General features: G+C 40.9%; 1 protein-coding gene across 1 annotated transcript; it reads left to right on the top strand.

The window, feature by feature from the left end:
- The first annotated feature begins 807 nt into the window (after window positions 1–807).
- On the top strand, window positions 808–19473 carry CDC45 (cell division cycle 45). Its single transcript, XM_063143704.1, has 19 exons — window positions 808–883; window positions 2139–2198; window positions 4310–4402; window positions 5173–5310; window positions 6745–6888; window positions 8009–8064; window positions 8911–8959; window positions 9475–9536; window positions 10127–10177; window positions 11154–11273; window positions 12365–12496; window positions 13041–13139; window positions 13853–14014; window positions 14677–14815; window positions 15745–15828; window positions 17062–17180; window positions 17774–17850; window positions 19291–19374; window positions 19411–19473. Exons 1-18 carry the CDS (start codon window positions 833–835, stop codon window positions 19353–19355), a joined length of 1701 nt encoding a protein of 566 aa, XP_062999774.1. The 5' UTR covers window positions 808–832; the 3' UTR covers window positions 19356–19374; window positions 19411–19473.
- The last annotated feature ends 697 nt before the right edge of the window (window positions 19474–20170 follow it).

Below are 20170 nucleotides of genomic sequence, written 5' to 3'. Positions count from 1 at the left end.
AGATAAAGGCAATGCCCATACCAAAGATGGCGGCGAAGACGACGTCGACTATGTGTTGAAGGCTCTTATTCTTTGCCTTTTCTAAACAAACAAAATGGTGGTTGAAACCGCCGCCCCCAGGTGACCAAAGAGTTATAATTACAGAGAAGAACCCTGCACAACTATAACTTCCGGTTCTGATTGGACTCCATCGAAGGAACAAGGCTAGTCTGTGTTAGATATTTTAAAAAGTGTACAACGTCTAGGAAAAAGTGACGTCTACATACAGAAATCAGTGCAAAATGTAAATAAAGCTAGTAAGGTTAGAAGGCTTTTTGTTTCCAGCACAGTACCATGGGGGATGTAATCTGGCCTTTTTGTACTGGCATGATTATTTCAAGCACTGAAAGGAAAGGCAGCCTCTAAATCCTGCGATTTCTCATTCAACTCTACATGTTCCCACCACCCTTACCCCGCATATGGAGAATCCCATCAAAGTGCAATCGGGAGCCGGAAGCTGCGCTTGAGAATGATGACGACTGTAACCCCCTCCTCTTTTTGGTATACAAACCCACGTCCGTGAAGAAAGGCCGTGCTAGTCGCCGCAGAATGGCATGAGGTGATTGGCGAAGGAGCGGAGAGGAGGAGCGTGCCAGATACGCCCAATCAGAACCACGGGGGAGAAGGAAGTTGGGATTCCATTGGGCGAAATTCAGAGCGTGACGACCAATGGGGAGAGGCGAGGGTTTGGCGCCTTCCTTTGAGCGGATGGGGGGCGGGGTGCTCCTATTATCGCCTCAGTTCGCCGCCGCCGCTGTGGAGATTCTGTCCGCGGGGGCTTCGCTCTGCGGCCATGTTCCTGACGGACTTTCGCAAAGAGTTCTATGAGGTGGTCGTGAACCAGGTGAGGCAGCGCCCGTCGGGAGCCGCGCAGAGGTGGAGGGCGGCCGCTTTAGCCGGGTTTCCCCGGCTCTCCTCTCTGCGGCCCTATACGAGAGCGCGCCGGCTAAGGGCGTCAGACTAGGCCGCGGAGATCCTAACTGAGGAGGAGTACTTCACTCAGCCATTACAGCTTCTTGAGTGGCCTCCAGGTGCTCTCTGTTTCTCAGCCTGGCCTACCCAGAAGGGTTGTTGTGAGGAAAGGGGTTTTAAAACAGGGTGACCCAATAATAATAATAATAATAAATGTATTTCTTAGCCGCCTCTCCGATTGGATCGAGGCGGGGAACAACAGCAAGCAAAAATACGGATTAAAAACATAGCATACACTATGGAAAGGAGGACAGGGCTCCTGTATGCAGCACCTGGTGAAATCCCCTCTTCATCGCCACAGTTAAAGCTGCAGGAGGCCTGCTCAGCATGACCAGATTCAAAAAAGGGCAGCTTTAACTGTTGTGAGGAAGAGGGGGATTCACCAGGCGCTGCATGCATACAAATGACACCTGCTGAAAGTCCCTTTTCAATGCAACTGTTAAAGATACAGGGGCCTGGTCCTCCTTTCCATAGGGTCACACTGTTTTAAAATTCATTTTGGGTACCCAGTGAATTTTCTTTTATATCCTGATTAGCCCTAGCTCAGGGTTGTGGAACCTATAGGCATCCAGATATCATCACACTACAACTCCCATCTTCCCTAGTTGTTGGGCATGCTGGGAGTTGTAGGCTGCAGGCATTGGACTAGGCTGTGGAGATCAGCATTGAGGAGTCCTCACTCTGCCATAAAGCTTCTTGCGTGGCCCTGAGGTGCTTTACTGTTTCACAGTCTGGCCTACCCGACAGGGTTGTTGTGAAGAAAGGGGTTTTTAAAATTCATTTTAGGCACCCAGTGAATTTTCTGTTACATCAGACTACAACTCCTTTCATCCCAGCTTGCTGGCTGGGGCTGATGGGAGTTGTAAGTTAATAGCATTCTGAGGGCTAAGGTTGTCTTAGGGTGCAATCCTATGCATGTTTAGACAGAAAACAGTCTTGCAACTGACTAGGGGATGCTGGGATTGTAGAGGAGTTTTTTTGTCTAAACTTTCATAGGATTGCAATCTAAGTTTTTCCTTTTTCCTATAGCCAGAATTTTGATGGATCAGGTGACCGCAAATTATAACTCTGTGGTGTACTATTGTCATGAACACTCATTAAAATGTTTCTTTTCTTCCTTCTCACAGCGGGTGCTACTGCTTGTTGCTTCAGATGTCGATGCATTGTGCGCTTGTAAAATAGTCCAAGTAAGTCTCCTTTTGATGCCCTGTTAATATGCAAAAGACAAAATATTAAGAGGTTATAAGAGAATCTATAGGAAGGTGAGGAGACAGCTTGTGTGCTTTCCATCACTGTGACGTTTGATCATTCTAATTTAAATATTTCTGAAGTTAGGTAAATAAAAACTTGCAAATAAGAAAGCTAGTTGGTTGGTTGGTGCATACTTTAGAATTGTAGTTATGGTTTGTATAGGTTATGTCAACTCTGGAGTTCAACTCTTTGATGGTCTGTGGTGTTCTAAGAGGGGTGGCCAGTTGTGTTCATATGACCCTTTTTGCTCTACTATCAGCTGAGATACAGCAACACACTCAGAACGTTGCCCTGTGCAAAGGTTCTGTGTTTATGTTAATTGAAGAATTCAACCAGTGGATGTACCAGAATGCACGTATGAATCTGATCCCTTTATGAAAATTTGGGCTGTATAGATCCATGTGTGAATCTATACATTAAATAGATTGCTGATAAACTTTCTGAATGAGCAGTAGTGTTCCGGTTTGCACATAATGGTAAACCATGGTGTGGTTTGTTGAAATCTGGCTTGTGATCACCTATGGTGGGTTGTTGTGATGTCCAAACCCGGCGTGGTTTCTGCAGGGTGATTGATTTTTCATGGACAAGTCACCCTGAGAACCCATGGCTTGTTGGTGGGATTTTTTTAGGATGGCTTGTTGTAACGTCCAAACCTGGCAGGGCAATTTCATCATAAGTTGTCAGAAAGGGCCAATACCCCTCACTGCTCTGCCTTGAAATCTGCATATGTTTACCAGTCTTCCCCACTATTCTGTAACCCACATGTATATCTGACAGCTGACAACTGAAACCACTGGAAGGAAGAGACAAGCATGCAATGGGGTTGGGTGGGGAGCCAAAAGTGGCCAGCAGCTGCAGGAAAAAGATCTTTTTGGGTGGGTGTGCTTATTTTGGAAGTAGGTGAAGCAGCCTTTAAAAAGGGGAGGATGAAATTGACAATGATGTTGACAAGAGGGGGGTATTGGTTTGCTTTGCTAAATAGTGGACAGGCAATTTTGCACACTTGTGCAAGTTGGGAATGCGTTACCACCTTCATAAAGGCTCAAAAAATTAATTCCGTTTGGAAATCTGATGTGGGGGGTGTCCCTTAGGAGCAGCAGACCAATTACAGAAAGGTTGCTGACCTAACATGAAGGACATGAGTTCTGCTGCAAAGACACCTGGGATACATGCCAGGAGGCGGCGGAAGGACTGAGGGGTGAAACAAGCCACAGCCAGCCACAGGGCACATCATCATCTTGTTGGGTTAGCAAGCCAACAACTAACCCATCATGGGTTATTTTCAAAGTGGCTTAATGTGACGTGCAAATTTGCCTATTGTGTTCAAACCCATCCCCGCAAACAAGCATGATTTGTTAACCAGCTACAAACCACAAATAGAAGCCATGGTTTGTTGTTGGCTTAGGGAGTCCAGCTTGTTTAAAGCATAGCTTGTTGTGCTATCTGAAGCCAGAACTGTGGCTTATCCCTGGCTTGTTTGTGCTGTGGTTTGCCCTGAGACAGAGGCATACAACAACAGCAGCCTGAAAATGAAACTGCTCTGAAAGCTGACAAAATGGGCAACCGAGAAGCAAACTAGAACTAGGGAAAACAAGTCATGGTTTGTTTGTTTGCAAGAGAATTCATGACTAAAGCAACAAATTACAGTTAACATAAACCAATGCTTAGCATTTCATGTGAACACAGCCAACGTCTAAGGTCTGGGGAGTGGACAGTTAATATCCCTGTGCCCCCCAACACACTACTTTAGTAACCACAGTTGCTAGGAAGAGCCAGGAACCACAGTGACTCCCAGACTTAATCCTTTGCCACCTTTGGAGTGGAAAATATGCAGTGAAATAGATGATTAAACAATGCGCTTTATTTATAGAACACTAGAGTTTTAGAGTTCTTGGATCCTTGTGGTTATCCTTCAGTAAATCTGTATTTACTTTTATATGACAGCATGTGAGAAATGTTGAGCAAAAGCCTTACATTGCAGTGCTGTACTAGTGTTGGTGACTGGTCTTTCACTTATATTAAATTGTATCTTTCATTTCTTTTTGAGGCATTATTTCACTGTGATCATGTGCAATATACTTTAGTCCCAGTTTCTGGATGGCAAGAACTTGAAACTGCATTTCTTGAACATAAAGATCAGGTAAAAACATTCAAAGAAAAAAGTACAGTTTTCTTTCTTGTATTTTTCAGTGCTGAGCTATATGCATGTTTGCTCAGAAGGAAGTCCTAAGTTCAATGGGGCTTATTTCCAAATAATTCTGCATAGGACTGCAGTTGTGCAATCCAATCCTATGCAGAATTAGGCATACCGCTGAAAGTGATGTATGAAGCTGCCTTATACAGTCAGACCATTCGTTTATCGAGCCCAGTATTATCTGCACTGACTGGCAGCAGCTCTCCAGCATTTCAGACAGGAGTTTTTCCCAGTCCTGCTTGGAGATGCCAGTGACTGAAACTTTTGCATGCAAAGCATATCATCTGTCACAGAGCTACAGTCCTTCCCCAGATGTCCCTAACTCTGAATGACGTTGCAGTCTTAATCACTTTTATTGTTTATTTTAGACCTGCAACACACAAAAAGGAAAACTATTAGTCATTACCTATTGTTGTAATAACCATTAAGGAAAATTGTGGCCATAATTTCCCAGGGACATAGGTTGTCAAGTACAACAATTAACATTAGATTTAATCTGCATTTAGCTCCATTTCAGTTGAAATCAAGTCGAGGAATATTTTAAATCTCTCCCCCCCCCCCCCTTTTGCAGTCCCAGGAACTTATCCTTAGGCAATATAAAGAACTGGGACTTTATAATAGCTATGAGAAAATGTGATTTTATGGAAAGCATTAATATTTTGGATACAGAATAGCATTTCACAAACGACATTTTAATGTGACTTGTTTGTTTGCAGTTCCAGTATTTTGTTCTAATAAATTGTGGTGCCAATGTTGACCTGCTGGACGTTCTTCAACCTGAGGAAGACATAATTTTCTTTGTGTGCGACACTCACAGGCCGATCAACGTAGTGAATGTTTACAATGAGACACAGGTAAATGCTGCTTCTGGAGGAAACGTAGGCTATGAATCATTTCCACACTAGGGTAGATAAAGACCAGTTTCCTCTGTGCAAGATCACTGTAGATCATCAACTCTTAACTAGCAAAGAATTTAAGCCCAATTATAGTGAATTAAAGGAATTAGAATCATAGAGTTGGAAGGGACCTCAACTATCTAGTTGGAGCAGTGTCGAATAACTTTTACCATTAGGAAGTTCTTCCTAATGTTAGTTAAGGTAAGTAGGTAAAGAGATAAGGACCAAATACTCCTGAGAGGTGCACACCATCTTTTGTTGTACCAGCTTCTGGAAGGCCTTAGCTAGACCTACTTTTTATTGCACGACGGAGGAGGGAAGATCTCGTGATGTGAGAGATCCCTCCTCCGTTTACACGCGAGGCGCGACGACCTCAGCAGGAGAGGCGTTGTGTCCGCTATTTTTTTTTATTTTTAAAGAGGTAGGAGCGCACGAACGCTTGTGCACTAAAGGTTAGGGTTCCCCCCCATTTTAATTACCTTTCCCGCTCCCCCCCACCCAACCCCCAATGGGCACAACTCCTGGCTCTGCGCGAGGAATTGTGCGGAGCCGGGTCAACCCACGGCAACAGGTCACACATTCCGCGGTCTCGGGCTCAGCCCGGGACTGCGGAAAAACCGGGCCCAAAGGGGAGGGCGAGATCCCGGGGCAAGGGAGGGATCATCCCTCCCTGATCCCGGAATTCCCTGTGCGTCATGTGGACGCACAGGGACGATCCCAGGGTTCGCCCCGGGATTTCGCCTGGTCTAGCTAAGGCCGAAGTCTCCCCCCTCTATGCTCTCTTCTGATACAGTATGGAACGAGCTTGACTCGGCTTCCAAGCTAAGGTGTCGTTTAGACTCCAGGCTTCTGAAGTAGCTTTATCTTGTGTGTACTGCGCTCCCGACTGTCTTCGGAATGTTTTTACTCTGCATTATTGTTGTACCTAAAAAATATTTCAATAAAACTGAAGTTGAAAACACAATAAGCCAGAACTTCAAAATAAAAAAGAAGTGTGAAATGCCCCTGAGACACACACTATGTCAAAAGAATTCCATTGTTCCCTGAGCCTCACAAATATAAAAAGTTGATAAGCATAGATGGGGCTTTGTGATTAGTTTTTGCAGTTTCATGCTCCTATAACACTATGTTTTGTTACCCTGTTATCGCTCTCACTCCCTGCATTGAACATTTGAGCATACACCACTTCCATCCAAAATCGGGCAACTACTTGCTAACATCTGGCAGTAGCTTCCTTTACAGGAAGGGGTGGGAATGGCACTGTTAGTATAAAACATAAACACAGTATAAAGCATAATAAGTGAGGAAGTATGTCTTCCTCAGTAACCTCTTAACTTTCACTTGGATAATTTTATTAAATACTTTACATAATTAACATTTTTGTTTCATTAGATCAAGCTCCTGGTTAAGGAAGATGATGATCTCGAAATTCCTGCCTATGATGATATCTTCAGGGATGAGGAGGATGAAGAGGAAGATTCTGGGAATGAAAGTGATGGATCAGAGCCTTCAGGAAAGCGTAGACGATTTGAAGAGGTTAGATCTTGGAAGAGTTTAAATGAAGTATACCCAAATATTAGACAAGGACATTTTGTATCATAGGGCAAAGATTCTAATTAGACTTTTGTAATTTAGTAGCCTCTTTGTTATGGGTAAGTGATGGAAAATGCACCATGCAAGCAAACTGGCCATATGTTCTATTGGCATGTCAGGTTATATGAGCTTCAGGGAGTTAGAATTCGGAAGCTTACTGTGTTCTTTTAGAATCTTGAAAATATTTGCTCCTTCATTCCAGTCTGGTTGGCTATATAATTGCTTATAGCTCACTTGCATGTTCTTTGCTCTTCAGAATATTTCATCATTTCTTTTAAAGAAATGCATATATTTCATAGTCATTTCTTTTTAAGGACTGCATAAGCCTTTTGCAGTTCTTATTTATTTATTTATTACATTTTTATACCGCCCAATAGCCGAAGCTCTCTGGGCGGTTCTTAGCATTACAATCCTTAGCATTGCAACAACATTATGCATCTTCAGTGGCTAGGCATTGCACATAAATTATCCCTCTAATGCTAATCAGGTTGCTGTAATCCCAAAAACTGGTGGTAGTTGTTGTTGTTATTATTGCAAACGTGAACTACTTCATTTCCATGTCCTGGTTTGCACATAAAGACAGGCCATGGTTTAAATAACCCATGGGGTTGTCATGTATGAGTCTGAGAGCATGGGCATGCTGCCTTCCGCATGCCTGCCACTTCTGCTTTCACTCAACGGCTTACGATCAGCCCATTTATAAGCTGTTGATTATGATCTGCAGATCCAGACTGATGAGTTGTTTAGGGGCTAAACAACTCGGCGGTTAACCCATGTTTTATTGTTTAGACATTTTTTTGTTGTTGCTGTCTGTTCTCTTAACATTGTGTGGTCCAGTGCATCCCAGTAATTTTTGTGCTGGATTGCATTGTTGGAATTTGATAGCAAAAAGGTCTATTTTTCCCTCAATTTAAAATAAAATACTGCAAAAAAGGTACTGCAAAAGAAGAAAACAAAGTGGACGCAGGTTAAAACAAGTCAGGGCCTACTCATAGTACTACTTTAATCTAGTATGATGGGACATAGAAGATAAATATAATTTGCTATGCTAATTTCTGTATAGGAAATAGTGGAAAGAACAATGAAAAGACGGCAAAGAAGAGAATGGGAGGCACGCAGGTATGTTTTCATACTTTGCATCTTCACATGTAAATGTTCTTTATAATTGCAAAATTGAGATTGCCAGCTCTGAGATATTGATATGGTTACTGCATCATCTAGAAGAGAGAAGTTTAATCCATACGTCATTTACCCAGTAGATTTGGAAGTTTGTTTTTATTAAAACACAATAAAACTTTCCAGCTTGTGTTCCAGTCTGCATATCTTGAAAGCAACAGTTTGTGCTCAGTAGTTATCTGTTCCATTTACTATTTAAAAATAATCTGTCAGGATTAAATTCACCTCTCCCAGGCAATCTCATTGGCACTGATCAGATAGTAGCGTATTCTCAAGGGCGGAACCTGGTCACTTTTACTTGGAAATGTTTTGCTTATTTCAGTAGAATTTGATTCTAAGTATTTGTGTCAGATTGAAGCCTAAGATGAAATTGTATGAAAATATGGAAAGTAAATCTGCTGCAATTACTTCTTACGAATGTATTTTATATTTATATTAATGGAAAACACCACCTCTACTGGCAATGCATCTTCCATTGTGTCCTTTGCTCCAATCTAAAGATTACCTTATGGGTACAGGATCTCAGCTCATAATGCCTGCCCCAGTTGGCTCAGTGGAGGCAGCAGGTATAACGTCTCTCTACCTTTATGGTTATGGATCCACTATTTCTGCTGAAATAAACAGGGCAGCCTTTGCGTGCAATAGTTCAATGCGTGCATTTGAATGCTCTAGATTGGGCTGGCTCTCTTTTTCTACACGTTATATTAAGAATATTTTAAAGAATGTTAAATTTAACCTATTATACTTAATAATTATGAAAAAGTAATGACTCATTTTTCTGTTCCTTAGGCAAGAAATTATTTTTGACTATGAGCAGTATGAATATCACGGGACTTCAGTAAGTATTAAATATCAGCATGACAAAACCATGAAGGGTAACTTTCCCAACCATTGGTCCCATATGTTCTTTGACTATAACTCCCATCATCCCTACCCATTGGCCGTACTGGCTAGGGCTGATGGGGGTTGTAGTCTGACAACATTCTAGGGACCAATACCATATTTATAAACAAATTCTGCTATGCCTGGGGTCTTGAATCACAACCTTTCAAAATGTTGCATTTCCTCTCCTTGGGACACCTTTTTGCAGTTATTTTTGAGCTGCATTGTTTGAGAATATGGAAATAGACACACCATGCTATTCTTCAAGGAGAAATATGATTATGATTTACTGTTAGTTCAAGGGGGAGTCTGTTCCACAATCAAGCTGAGGCTGGAATGAGCTATGTTTCCCCTTACTTTTTAATAGGCACAACAGCATTTCTTCTGCAATGTGCTAAAAATGTTTGTGTGCATGGAATATCCATCCTTTCTTCACTCACGCTGCTCTACTAATTCTTTTTCCTTTTGTAGTCTGCCATGATGATGTTTGACTTGGCATGGATAATGTCGAAAGATCTGAATGATATGTTGTGGTATGTAGTCTCATTTGTGATAGTAGGATTGCTGACTTAATCCCAGAGTTGCTCCAACCTGTATAGAAACTTCATTGATCTACTGAAGAAAAAATACGTCAGGGTGTCCCCAATATGATACCTGCAGGTGCCATGGTGCCGGGGACCTCCAATGGTCTTCACAAAGCTCTCCACATCCTGCCCCTACTGAAGAAACAATGCACTGGGGTGTGTGTGTGTGTGTGTGTGTCCCCAATGTGGTGTCTGTAACTCTGGCTCAATGTAAGGCAGCTTCATACGTTCAGTTGGGAAACAGGGCAATATTTCATAGATATCAGCTAGACATAACTTTGTGTACCTGAAAGCAATAAGTCTATATACACCATTTGCTGGGTAACATGGGTGGAAGGGTGCTGTTGCATTGTGTCTTGCTTGTGGGTCCCTGGTCGACAGCTGGCTGGCCACTGTGTGAACAGAGTGCTGAGCTAGTATGGCTCTTCTTTTGGCCTGGAAACCTTCCAAGTCTTCATACGCTAGTGAGTCACAGCAAGGTCAGGGAGAGAATATTTACATATTCTTCTTTCTCCCTCCCCCCCTTTTTTTTTATATAGGTGGGCTATTGTTGGGCTAACGGATCAGTGGGTTCAAGACAAAATCACTCAGTAAGTAAGCAGTAGGTACCTATTTTAAATTTATTTTTAGATTTGTAAATGTTTAGCCATCTTTGTCATCCTGGTGATGGGACAGGAAGGCAGGCTATGAAATATAACAAAGTGAACACATCAATTTCCACCAGTAGGGTAAAGTTAGAATGTCTTTTTAAAGTAATATATGCCCATTTGTGGGCAGAGTCATCCCCAGTACTGGGCAACCTGTGTTGACTGAAACCTGTGTGTGATTGGCGTTCCTACAGATGAGTACAGCATTTATAGTGTCTGCTGAAACTCTGCTTGCTGTTTGTTCCTCCTTGATGCCAAAGGAACTTTATAGTGTATACATTTTACTTACTAACAGACTGTTCCTGATGAGTTGATTTCTTTCCACATATCTCCTAAGTGGGCAGGCTTCAGTCTTGCAGGTTATACTTTGTTTTTCATAGAACCCAGTGGCTCACCACCCAGAGCCACGTGCAGAATAATAGCTAGATGTTTAAGGTGGGTCGACAGGCATGCACTTTGAATCAAGGGACAGGTTATTGATTGATTGCATTTCTATATCACCCAATAGCTGAGGCTGTCTGGGCGGTTCACAAAAATTAAATCCATAAAGTACAATTTAAAGTATAAAACTGAAATAGGTTACCTTTTGTGCACACAATCAGCCCTGGGATTTGTTTTTAGTATCAGAACTGAGCTCACAGTCCTTCCCAAAATCCACTCCTGGTTTCTCCTAAACTTTCCCCCTCTTTATTTTCAGCAGCCTAATTTAGAGGATGGGGGTGGAGGCTCTGCTATTGTCAAACAATTGAGAGTCAAGAGCCCTTGTAGATCTACTGCAAATCATCCAGAGATCTACTAGTAGATCCCAACATTCCTTTCGCCCACCCCATCCCCTAAGTGCAGTTGAACAGGAAATACTTTGAGCTCTGAGGAAAAGAAGCTGAAGTAAATATGCTATGCCTGTTTTCTTTATCAAAAGGATGAAATATGTAACGGACATTGGAACCCTACAGCGTCATGTCTCCCGGCATAACCATCGCAATGGAGATGAAGAGAACTCCCTTTCTATTGACTGCATGAGAATAGCTTTTGAATATGAGTATCCTTCTAAATAATTATGGCAGAACAATGGCCAAGGCTTGAGAGAATGGCTTGTAGTAGTTAATCTTGCACTGTCAGCATTTTCCGTTGTCCAGTTCAGACGCTCCAGAAAGCAAAAAAAAAGCCCTCACCATTTGTTGGAGTGCCAGTGAGTGATGAGTTCAAGAATTCTGGCTTTCCCTTCCCTCTTGCTTTTACATTTCCAGCTGCAGATGGGACTGGTTTCCAAATCTGGCCCTGTGGTTTAAGAAACCTGGAAGTCTAATCTGCATCTAAACGCCTAAGAGGCGTGGGAAGGGGGAGGAACCAAGTTTGTCACTTATTGGACCTGTTCAGACAACCCAAGGCTGCTAACCCTTTTGCAGTAATTGGTTAGTGAGCATGTGTAAACCGTGGTTATGTAGCCACTGTGGTTAGGAATAGTTCACATGACACGCTAAGTCATAGTTCACACGAATCGCTAAGCCATCATGTTTAGCTCAAAATGCTTAACCACGGTGGCTTAGTGTGTCATTTGAACAGGGTCAATCACATTTCAGCAAACCATGGTTTCTTGGAGCAGTCCTCTAAATTCTGAACCAAACCAATGTTGCCCAGGTGTTGGAACTGGATCTAGAAAAATATATTCACATTTTTGCTCACCCACAGGCTCTCTGAGTGGCCTTGAATTACTAGCTCTTTGTCTCAGATCCCATCTGTTTAAATGGGGAAAAGGTTCAGCTCATAGACTATTTGGGACAAAATGAGAGATGTTAACAAGGCTGTAATTATTATAAAATCCATTTAACAAATTGTCCATGATTTCTAGAACTATAAAAAACTGAGATACAGATATGGCCTGTAAACATTTATTTTAAGCCATTTTGCAAACCCGAAAATCAGAAAAAAGAACGGGAGCAACATTATTTCCCATAGGATAGCTTTGAAATCAACCTTGATGGAGTTTAAATTTACCTCTCCCTAAAATGTTCCATTATAACCTATTCAATCAAGATCATTTGAATAGTGATGGGAGATAGCTTTGAACACGATTGCTTTTGGATTCAACGTGCTGAAATTATTTTTCCTAATTCTCATTGATGCTCTTAGCTTGTGCCTCGCACTCTACCAACACTGGTCTCTGTTTGAAAGCTTTTGCAATACTTGTTACACTTCTGCTAGCTTCAAGCTTTGGTCTGTGCAAGGGCAGAAGAGACTGCAGGAATTCCTTGCCGATATGGGGTGAGTTAATTAGAACAGCTGTTTGAGTGTGTGTGCGGGTCTGTGTGTGTGAATACACACACGTAGATATACGTGCATGCACACACAGTTAGCACCATTAAGTGTGCATTGCACTTTATAAACCAGAGGAGGGCAGGTCCATCTCCCAAGGAACTTACAATCTAAAACATGACACAGGGGAGGCAACAAAGAAAGATGATGTAAATGGGGAAAGAATATGCATTTGTTTTAGTTTCCAATACTGGTTTATTCTCCGTAGGGCATATGGGGACCAGGGAATTGAGCCAAAGTCTTCATAGAAAAAGAGGGATTTAAAGGAAGATGTTCTTGCATGCAGTTCCGGTCATAAGGGGCCGCATTGAAGAAAGGGGAGAGCCACTTGAGGGAACAGATAGAGCCATTATCAACCAGCGATAGCTTTTTGGGTGCAGGAACCTGAAGAGACTAGCAGTGAATTTGCTTTGTGTGCCAGGCAGATTCTCCCTCACCAAATGCACTTGCTAACATGCCACATGTATGTTATCCCTTCTTTCTGTTTTTTTAGGTTACCTTTGAAGCAAGTAAAACAGAAATTCAATTCTATGGACATTTCCTTGAAAGAGAACTTACGGGAGATGATTGAAGAATCTGCAAATAAGTTTGGGTAAAACACTTTTTAAAAACGCATTTAGAAGTCTAATTTTTCCAGCTCTGGTACATTATGACTTAAGGCGTCAAGGGGAAGCAGAAACCCAACCCTTGGTAATGTGTCTGTATATTTCGCCTAAACCTTCGATCATAGCGAAGTTCCAGCTATTTGCATATTACTACAGTACATCTAGCAAGTCCTCTTTGCTGTTTAATATATCATAAATTTGTTCTTTTATATTAAATTTATACCCCACTCTTTCTCCAAGGAACTCATTTAATTAGCCCACAGTCTGCCATGCAGGAGTAAGCTTGCTGCTTCCGACAGGCTCCATGGTTCTGTTTTCTATAAACAACCCCCGATCAAGGGTTGTGAATGTGATGTGCTGCTGAGTTGTTTAGGGGCTAAATAGCCAAGCTCCTAAACCCACAACAAACCATGGGTTCACTGCTTGGCTGCTTAGTAGTCTGGGCTCGCATGTCACACTCACAACTCCTGATCAGGGATTGTTTACGGAAAGCAGAAGTGAGGGAAGGCAGCGCGCTCGTTCACTCCTGCTTGTGCGATCTGGGTCATTGAGACTTACTTCTGAGTAGACATGTATAGGAGTTGACTGTTAGAAAGTTAGATTCACAATGCTATAGTATGCTTTCATGCTAGTATGGCAATAGAGATTTGAAAGAAGCAAAACCACACGTTAACATCTTTCCATTAATTTGCTTTTACAGAATGAAGGATTTAAGAGTACAAACCTTCAGCATCCATTTTGGTTTTAAAAATAAGTTTTTAGCCAGTGATGTAGTGTATGCAGTTGCTTCTTTAATGGAGAATATGGAGAAAGATGAAAGTGGAACTGATAACTTTATCAAGGCTTTGGATAGTCTTTCCAGGTAATGTACACTCCTTTCTTCAACCGCATTCTACTTCTGTTATGAGCTTTAATCCAAAAACTTTTCTTTTTCCATAACTTTTAAAACTTGATTTTGTTCTGACTTTATACTGTTAGTTTTACCCTACCCAGTGCCTGTTTACCCTACCCTGTGCCTGTTTGCATTCTCTTCCCCTCCTTATTGTTTTATTATGATTTTATTAGAATGTAAGCCTATGCGGCAGGGTCTTGCTATTTACTGTTTTACTCTGTACAGCACCATGTACATTGATGGTGCTATATAAATAAATAATAATAATAATCTAACCCATTGGCGCTAAGAAACAGTAAGTGGTTTCAGGATATTGGCCTACTAGTATATTTTTCATACTTCACTCTTTCATGTAGGGCTGTACCGAGCAAGTGGCTATTGACAATAACTGTAAATCTGCAGAATAAGATGAGTTATTTTCTGTGTCCAGAATTGATGCAGAATAGATAAATATTGTATGTAATCTGTTTTTATGCTTTTTCTGGTTTTAAATTTTGTATATTTGTTTTTAATGTTCTGTGTTTTAATCTTTGTAAACCACCCAGAGAGCTTCGGCTGTGGGGTGGTATATAAATGCAAGAAATAATAATAAATAAATAACTTACTTCCCCCCCTCCGCCACCCCTTTTCAGGAGTAACCTGGACAAATTGCATCAAGGACTGGAGCTAGCAAAAAAGCAACTGTGTGCCATTCAGCAGACTGTAGCCAGCTGCATCTGCACCAATCTTGTAATCAATCAGGGGCCGTTCCTTTACTGCTATCTTATGGAGGTAAAATTTGCCTATACTTATTTCTTAATTCTATGCTAAACTTTAGAATTCTTGAGTTGATACGTCAAACCAAGCTGATGGCTTGAAATCCGAATGGTTAGTTTCACACGCTTATCATGCACTGTTGCCAATTTTAGATGAGATAGTAGATGGGCTTTTAAAAGAAGTGTAACGAGACAGAAGATCCCAATGCCTTGTCTAGTGTAGCCCTGATTTTTGGAACCCAAGAGAACGCGCTGTCATGTCTTTGGGGATTTTTAAAACCCCTTAAGATTTGACTGCAAAAAATAGAACTGCCTGTCGTAAATCCTATGGTTGTGGTCTAAATGGAGTAACTGTGTTAATCTGCAGTATGAAAACAAGAGTCGTTGGCACCTTAAACATTAACTCGGTTTTATTATTAGGCATGAGCTTTCGTGAGCTAAACTCAATTTGTCAGATGCAGGAATGGATAGAAACGAAATGGAAAAGTTAGTTACAGGCTGATAAAAAGCAAACATTGCATTTCAGTTTAAAGAGACACCTGCAATATTAAAGAAAGTAAACTGCAAGATGGGATGTGGACTCTACAGACGGATGGTTAAGCCAACCAGGCGATCGGTTCAAGCCAAGTTCCAAGGCGTTAAATTCGACAATGAAAAAGAGTGTTGTGATCCAGGAGCCTCTGTGGCTGTCTTCACCTGCACAGCTGCTTTTCTGAATTCTGCTTTCACTTTAGAACAACCCTGGGCACTACTTGATGAGGTCTTTTTGAAGCTCAGCCAAGAAAATCTGTCGTGGGATGGTGTGTGTGCGCAATGTCTTGGTGCATATATAAGTGGAAACCCCAACACATATCTAAAAGGAAGCATCTGCCCTTCAGCCTATACAGGGAGGTTGCAGCTTTAAAGAACCAAAAACTAGGTATAATTGTATCTTTTTTTCTCCAGGGCACACCAGATGTGAAATTGTTCTCCAGGCCGATATCATTATGTCTGCTCAGTAAATACTTACTCAAGTCCTTTGTTTGTTCTGTAAGTAACTTAACTGTTTCTCCTTCTGGGTATGCTGAACCAAAATGGATGCTCTTGTTATTTCCATGAGGGGTTTTGCTTAATAAACCGCACACTTTTATTAATATGTGAGCTGCCACTAGGAGGCTTATAGTTGAAGTGTGGCATATAATTATACTAATTAAGGGGCAAATGAGATGTGATGTTAAATGCGCTTTTGCATTCAATGTGCAGATTTGTTTTGTTTTTAAATGCAAATAACCTCAACTTGGTGCTAATGGGGTTTTCTCCCGATTCAAGCAGTCCTTGGAAAGAAAATGTTTTCCTTAGGACTGGAGTGAGGGAAGAAAGGCTTAAATGTGCCCCCCCCTTCCCATGGATACCTAATGCAATCTCATTAATTATCAATTCTTCTCCCCACCCCAGCTAATGCTATTTACATTTTTTAAAAATTTGCATATTTAATATCAAATCTATTTTGGTCCTAAATTAACTCAACTGACTTTAAAAAACAATACACGGTATTACTAGTGTAACAAAAGAGGACAGTTTTATTTCTGAAGATTATATATATGATACAATATATCTTTTAGTCTTTTGAGAAGATGAAGCATTGCAAATCTAAACTTTTCTTGAGCATATAAAACCTGCAAGAAAAAAATAGAAAATTTATATTTTTTCGTTGTGCACGTCAAACACCAGAGGTGCTATAAACAGTTCATTTTATATTTGAGTATACTGGAAATCTGCATTTTAAGAGATTTAATATTTATCAGGATCCATCACTGCTGGTCCTCTGATGTTATTGACATACGCAACCTTTTCCCCAGAAAACTCCTTGTACTAGTTTATGTTATCAGCACACCGCTAGAGGTCACTTATGCTAGCAGTAACTAGCATAAGCAGACATTTGGATGCTTCCCATTGAGTTAAACCTTTTTTTATTGTTAGCAGGAACACTGGGCTCCTTTTAAATGTGGCTGAGATAAAGTCTGAAACTTACTAGTGCCATAACGTATACATGACGATGTCTGTATGTGCATGTACGCATGTGTAATTATGGGGAACAGTCTGTTGTCTGGTTACTGCTACCTACAAGTAAAACAAAAGGCCTGGGGAAGGTTTGATCTATAATCCTTTTCAGATAACTTTAAACCCCCAATTACTTCTTCATCAGTACTTCAAAAAAACAGGTTTTGTTTTTACGATTCTGCTTCTGGCCTTTGTATAATCAAGGTGCTTTCTGGCTTCCAGACGAAAAACAAGCGCTGTAAACTGCTGCCAATGGTTATGGCAGCACCGATGGATATCCAACAAGGGACAGTGATTATGGTGGGGATTCCACCACATACAGAAAGCTCTGACAAAAAGAAGTAAGTGTTCTGTTTCCCAATTCCTTTAGATAAGATGCTCTATAAACTGCTGGCTGTGAAGTCTGAATGATGTTTATTTTAGTCTGTGTGTCTGTGTGTAATCTCAGATCCTGCAGTTGCTATGAAATAGGCAAACTGCACGCTTACTTTGTGTACATGTTGAGAACTGGACATTGTGTACATGCTGGGGTGGATTTGAACCAAGGACATCCAGGTCCAAATCCTTCCTCAGCCATGATACTCATTGGGTAAGCTTGAGCCAATTACTCTTTCAGCTTAGTCTACCTCCTAAGATCGTTGTGAAGAAGAAGTAAAGTGTGTGGGGACCTAAAGTCCTTGGAGGAAGGGTGGTATAACCATCCATTGCTCAGTTTCCGTAGTTGCACAAATTTGTTTTTGGAGGTATATCCAGCTGTGGCTTTACACTCATGGAAAATGTGGTGTCTTGCCTTGTGTGAGTTGAGAGCACTTTCCAGTAGTGTAAAACCACCATTGGATACAACACTTAGGATGTAGCGTTTGGAATAAAGAGTGAATGCTTGGGGTGTTCTGTAGCAAAATGCTAAAATACTTGTGTGTGTTTTCCTGTCTAGCTTTTTCGGAAGGGCATTTGAAAAAGCTGCAGAGAACACCAGTTCTCGAACTTTACATAACCATTTTGACATGTCTAGTAAGTAAAATAATTCCACTTTTCCTTTATATTGTGTATGGGCTGGTGTGTCAGCAACATTTGAAATGTTCCCATGTGTCCCAATTGTTTTTTGTTCTGGTTAAGAGGCACATATTGGAGATATTTAGTACTTTTTTGACTGTACATATATCTGTAAATGAGCTTCTGTAGCAGTCTAAATACATATCAGGAACTGTTGGTGCCATCTCTCATTTCAGATGCACTAAGGAGTTGATATGATGGAAGGATTTTTTCAGCATTCTCCTTTAAGGTGGCATGATGTGTACACATGTGTGCATACACAGACACACACAACAGTCTCACTTCATTGCTGTTCTGAGGGTAGCCTCAAACTACTTTTGTTATATCCAAAAGAAGCAAAATGCTTGTCATCTGCTCCAAACATATTGGTTTGTTTTTTTCTTTTTGCGGTGAAAGTAGTGCAGCTTTGAGACTTAGGGGCTTGTTCACACATGCACGCTTATCACTTGATGACAAGTCCAAGTGATTATTTGTATGTATGAAACAATAACCTCAAATCCACAAATCACACCACAAACGTATGGCCTGACATTTCTTCAACTAAAGTGCTTTTCTGTGGGGATTCACAGATTTAGCTGCAGGCAAGGAGTCATTAGGTCATGGGACAATAAATGATGATCATGTATATGTGAACTAGCCCCAAATTAAGTTGTCTTTTCAGTCGTAAACTGGGTTTGCTGGCAGCTTTAACTTCTGAATTTACTCTTAATAGAAGGTTCTCCTGTAAAATATATTGATCATACTGGGCCAATTTGCACAATGCAACAGCCCATTGAGGGTCTATTTACCCTCAAACTGCAGTGCATGTAGCTGACATTATGAACATGTACATTGCCTCTGTCGCTGATAATTTCACGGGGAAATCTCAGCCTACAAAAGCTCTTCAACAAGGCCACTGATAGGGCATCCACATTTCTAAGGGCTTCCGCATCTGGGAATCGTGTGGCGAAATCTATCACTGTTAATAGAAATCTTTTGCCTGATTGCGTAGGTTTAGGGAAAGGCCCTACCAAGTACAACCCAATTCTGTAAAAGGGCTTATTAATCAGTTGTAGGGGATTCAGAGGAGCTTTTACTCTTTCCTTATTTTTCCCCACCCGTTGACAACTCTCACAGGATTTGCAACCCCCTGAACTGGGGGCTGTCATGTTGTGCCAGCCTGGCCAGCAGAGTTTGAGGGCTAGCACGCTAGTGATATTTGAGGGGTAAACACCACTTGCATAACCCTACAACAGACTGTGAGTTATGTAGGGGTTGTTTAACCCCCAAAGAACCCCTGCAGATCCTCGACGGTAAATTAACCCTCAAAGGGCTGTCGTGTCATCCGAACCAGGTCATTGTGATGAGATGTATCCCTCGCAATATTTATCTTGTAACACATTTCTTTTATTATTTCAGTAATTGAATTGAAAATGGAAGATAGGAGCAAATTTCTGGATGCACTTATTTCTCTTTTGTCTTAATGGTAAGGTGGTGTTGAATGATGGTTTTTTAAAAATAATAATAACCTTGAACATTTTTGAACCAGTTAGAATTTATTCTGCATTGTATAATTGATTATTTTTTATTTAAAATTTCCCCGTCTTTGTAGGGTCTTCATACTTTGTCATCAGTTGAGTTTTACCTTGTGTATATGAAATGTGTAAATGTTGTCAATTATCTTGTATCTGCCATAATGTTGTATAGTTTTTTTATATAAAGTTTTTTTTAAAAAAAACAGTGAGACTTTAGATGTAGCCAATCCAAGATTGTAATTGAAATTTTTAATCAAATAAATGTTTTATTTCATGCCTTGGTTGATCTGTCTTCCCTTTAAAAATCGCAGCATTGAGAAATGTTTCTTTTAATCTTGAACTGAAGGTTCCACATATATCAATACTTGTTGAAATGGGTGGTCCACCATTATTCAAGATTTGTAATGTACTTTTAAAACTCAAGTATGTTCTGCCTGAGTGGCTACATTGCTTATGATTAACTGCCAGTGTTTTTTAAAAACTACTTCTGCTTCCTTCTTTGCAACTTGTGGGTCTAGCTACATTTGTGACAAAAGCATTCATTGCTTGCTTTTGTGTGCATTTTCTACCCAGTCTCGGTGAAACAGATCCCATGGCTGAATCTATAGCTCTAGCTAGCAGTTTGGGGTGCAGAAAGAGGACAAATAGGATTCAATAAGAGACAGGAATTGTTGTAAACTGCCCAGAGAGCTTCGGCTGTGGGGCGGTATATAAATGTAATAAAATAAAATAAATAAAAATACACCAACAGAGTCTAGAGCCAC

Source organism: Elgaria multicarinata, chromosome 18 (genome assembly GCF_023053635.1).
Source record: "Elgaria multicarinata webbii isolate HBS135686 ecotype San Diego chromosome 18, rElgMul1.1.pri, whole genome shotgun sequence".
Classification (NCBI taxonomy): domain Eukaryota; kingdom Metazoa; phylum Chordata; class Lepidosauria; order Squamata; family Anguidae; genus Elgaria; species Elgaria multicarinata.
This window is presented reverse-complemented; position numbering and strand designations above follow the sequence as displayed.

Coding starts and splice junctions, on each gene's coding strand:
- CDC45 (XM_063143704.1), top strand. CDS start 833: ATGTTCCTGACGGACTTTCGCAAAGAGTTCTATGAGGTGGTCGTGAAC. Junction 9,537..10,126: donor GATCTGAATGATATGTTGTG/GTATGTAGTCTC, acceptor TTTTTTATATAG/GTGGGCTATTGTTGGGCTAA. Junction 13,140..13,852: donor GAATCTGCAAATAAGTTTGG/GTAAAACACTTT, acceptor TTGCTTTTACAG/AATGAAGGATTTAAGAGTAC.